A 3,755-nucleotide genomic window follows, 5' to 3' on the forward strand; every position below is an offset into this window, starting at 1 on the left:
CATTGTAGTTGTAGTTTGGTGGGAACAAGAAACTGCAACATTTGTTCCCACCATCCCCGGTCGTTATTGCACAGTTGGTTACGAACTTGAAAGTGCAAGGTTTGAGCTTGAGTTGGGTCCATATGGTGTTTTCTTGTCAGTGTGTCGAGTAGGGCGTTATATTTAAACAACAACGACAACAGCAAGAACCGCCATGCTAAGGTCTGTTTTAATAAGACACTCAACAACAGCAAGACGATGAGCTGATGCCTCTTTCGGAAATCCCTGCTCGCACCCATTCTCCTTCTCTTCTGCATAGACGACCTGACAAAGCTTTTTCCAGACAATCTGACCATCTCCGTGCTCGCCAACGACGTATCTATTCTTACCTCGTCACCAAACCTTCAGGGTTCAAGGCGCCTCGCGCCGGGTGTGGTGGACATAGTCGTAGGCTGGGGCAATCCGTGAACGCTCAACTTCAACAGCTCAAATAATGAGGTTATACGGGGTGCCCACTACTGCAGGAACGGGCCAATCGCCCGACTCGATCGCCTGAAACTGAAAACAAACACGTTTGTTTTTTAGGCGATCGAGTCGGGCGATCAGCCCGATCGGCCGATCCCATCCGTAGTGGGCACCCCATAGTACGTCCTTTTCGAGATCATCATTCGATGCACGGTGGACGCCAAGTAGTCACCAACAAATGCAGGAACGTACTACTTGACATGTTTCATGGAGTCATCCTTCACAAAGAACTCACATTCAGTAAACAGGTCAAGATTGTGACCGCCAAGGCACAGGAAAAAATTGAGGGAGCTCAAGGCAGTCACTCGCTCGGACTGGGGCTGGAGAAAAAAAAGACCCCAGGAAGACCTATCTCGCCCTCATACACAGTGTGCTCAACTTTGGTGGTAGCAGCTGGCAAACCTGGCTCTCAGACACACAGTTCAGTCATCTGGAGGTTGCCCAAAATACACGAGTGAGATTGATGAACGGTCTATGTTAGCCTTAATAAGGGTGATGCAAGAGACCATAACATAACGAGAGAACAACGGAGAAATATACGAGGCATGCTCCCCACAGAGAGACATGAAAAGAGGATGCCACAGTAACCAGACACTTCTCGCCGACGTTAGGTCATCAGCCCTGCTGCGGACCTATCAAAATAGGATCGACCAAACAACAGATCCACGGTGCCAGGCCCTACGAGGAAGAAGACAAGGACCTGGCACAATGGAGCCTGAGGTGCCCGGCCACAGAAAAAAAAGACGGCAGTTATTCAGTGAAGACAACTGGAGACTGGACTAACTCACACATTACCTGAAGTAGGTGATCGTCATGGTGAGAAGCACTCTCTTTGGGGTCACATAATATATAGGCGCAACAAACGAATTACTGACTCCGTTGCCACCAAAACCCGTCGACCCCACACATATAAACAAACAGGCAAAAAAAACCCACAAACAAACCAACTACAACAATAACAACAATATTTAATTATTTAGGGGGGGGGGCTGGACTGCTTCATGCGCTACTGATACGTAAACAAACAAACAACAAACAGAAACATGGACAAACAAACAAACAAACGAACAACAATTATTCGGAGAGGACCAAAAAAAAAAGGGGGGGGGGGGACTGCTCCATGCGTTATAAAAAGGAGCCAGCGCCAATTATTAGTCGTTGAATTGAGCTAATTTTGGCCTGACCTGAGCAAAGCTAATATTTTCTATTTTTGCAAGTATTGATGAACTAGGCGGTGTTCGTCCTTTCTTCATTTATTGCACTCAGCTGAAATGAATTTTGCGCTGTCATTCATAAAGCACACCCCCACCTATTATTACAAATTTCGCCAAACAACTGTGACACACCAGCTAGTCTGTGGCATATTGTGGCAAATTTGAAGATAACCTCAGAACTTTTATCTTCTAGTTTATGTGAGTTACATGATAATGAAATAGTGTAGATAAATGAACGTTGTATAGTTTTTCACTAAATTCTCTGGTAAGTTTTTCTCCATTTTATAACCTCTTCTTATCAAGTGGTAGTGATAATCTACCTTTTTTGATATCGTGCCACGCTCTGCCACTGGATCAACAAAATGAAACAACGAGCGACTGACTCCAAGTACGGTGATAATTACAAGTAGCGGTAGATAGGCCTACGCGTCACAGGGATTATAACATCAGTGATCTGACTCACTCTGTTGAAGTGAACGTGCTGTACAACCGAGTGTTGCCCACATCTATCTCGCGGCGGCATCAGACTCCGGCTCCAGGTGAGTGAACCGCTTTGCTTGTTTGTTTGCTGTTTGTTTCTTTGGTTTCTCTGTGAGGGTTTGATTTTTCTTCTCTTTTTTGTCTTCAGAACGAAAGAGGGGGGGGGGGGTGTTGTTTACAGTTTTATTTCATTGTTTTAATTTACAAAACCATTAAATGTTCAAAAGGACAGCGTACTAAAGTAGCGTTTTTATTCATTCTGATTTAAAAATTGCTTTTATTTTATTTGTACATGTAGGACTTTGTTTTGGTAAACAGGCTGTGCAACAATGAATGTTCCATGTCGACAGAGGATCTTTTTGTCTCAAGCAATGCCTCTGAATTCATGAAGTGCAAGGACGATTATCGTACAATGTGAGCGTCACATAATAATACAAGTACATTTCCCGGCTATTGATCTGCTTTCCGAAAGAAAGAAAAAAAAAGGAAAAAACCAAACAAATGAACTGCTTTCGAAAACAGTGATATGGAAAAGGCTTAGGTTAAAGTAAAATAACCTCATGAATGGCTGAGAAATGGGAAGTAATGGAGTTATTTTGAAAAAAGTCTGAAAGTTTTGTTGGTCTAAAAATATGCTTTATGCTCCCAAACTTTGGGAGTTGAAAAAGTGCCAAAACTGTCAAACTCTATTAATTTTTTCTTCTTTATCCACAACAACAGCAATAAAGCATCTTACAGGAAATGTTTCAAACAAGCAGTAATGTCAATAACATCTAACGATTTAAAAAACAGTCTAAGAGGACTGCAACAGCAACATTGACAAGGAAAATTAACAAGCCAAAGCCGACAGAAACAAAGCAAAACAGGCTCTACAACAAGATTTTTATTTTCTCATTCCAGGCACCAAGATGGATACTTTATTGAGAATTCTGGTGTTTTGCCTGATGGCATTTGTGTACTCTTCCGCTGACGTGTGCTCTCCGGCCTCAGCAGCTAGTAAGTTTTGTTCAAGGTCCCACCAACAGAGAACAGAATTCTGAGTTTTGATTATATTTTTGCTTTAGCAAAGGATTTCAGAAGTACGAAATGTTATAAAAGCGTAATTTTTTTTCATAATAGATTTGCATTCGAAACTCTACAGTTTACATCAATTTTAATGGTAATAATATCTCATTACGAGCTGTATTCGTGGTCTCATTTCATTTGGCGTCGGCAGCCTAGTTGTTAGGCTTGCAACGAAAGGTTGTGAGTTCGATCACCGTCAAGAACCAGATGTTGTGTCCTTGGGAAAGGTACTTATTAACATGAATGTTCCCCCTCCTCACCCAGGTGAGCATGGGTACTGGGCTTTAGACAGCGAAAGATTTTGTCAGTTCATTAGTGTTTCAGTGCGTATTCGGCTGCTTACACTGTATGCTTCCCCGGAAGACAAGAATGTTTCTGAATATTCTAAGGATTGTTGAGATAATAGTATAGATTGTAAAACACATTAGCTGGCTGTTGAGCGTGGATATGCGTGATACAAATACTATTTATTATTATTATTATTATTATTAT

At 42.1% G+C, this 3,755-nt stretch overlaps 1 protein-coding gene across 1 annotated transcript in view; it reads left to right on the forward strand.

Moving 5' to 3' along the window:
• Positions 1 to 2,046: 2,046 nt before the first annotated feature.
• The window catches only part of LOC101855132, a gene marked incomplete in the record, with an annotated part of 29,036 nt that continues 27,327 nt past the window's right edge, over positions 2,047 to 3,755 (forward strand). The window contains 2 exon segments of the mRNA XM_013087174.2: positions 2,047 to 2,257; positions 3,099 to 3,194. Coding sequence (XP_012942628.1) covers positions 3,107 to 3,194 — 88 coding nt within the window.

This window comes from Aplysia californica, unplaced genomic scaffold, assembly GCF_000002075.1.
Source record: "Aplysia californica isolate F4 #8 unplaced genomic scaffold, AplCal3.0 scaffold00553, whole genome shotgun sequence".
NCBI lineage: Eukaryota > Metazoa > Mollusca > Gastropoda > Aplysiida > Aplysiidae > Aplysia > Aplysia californica.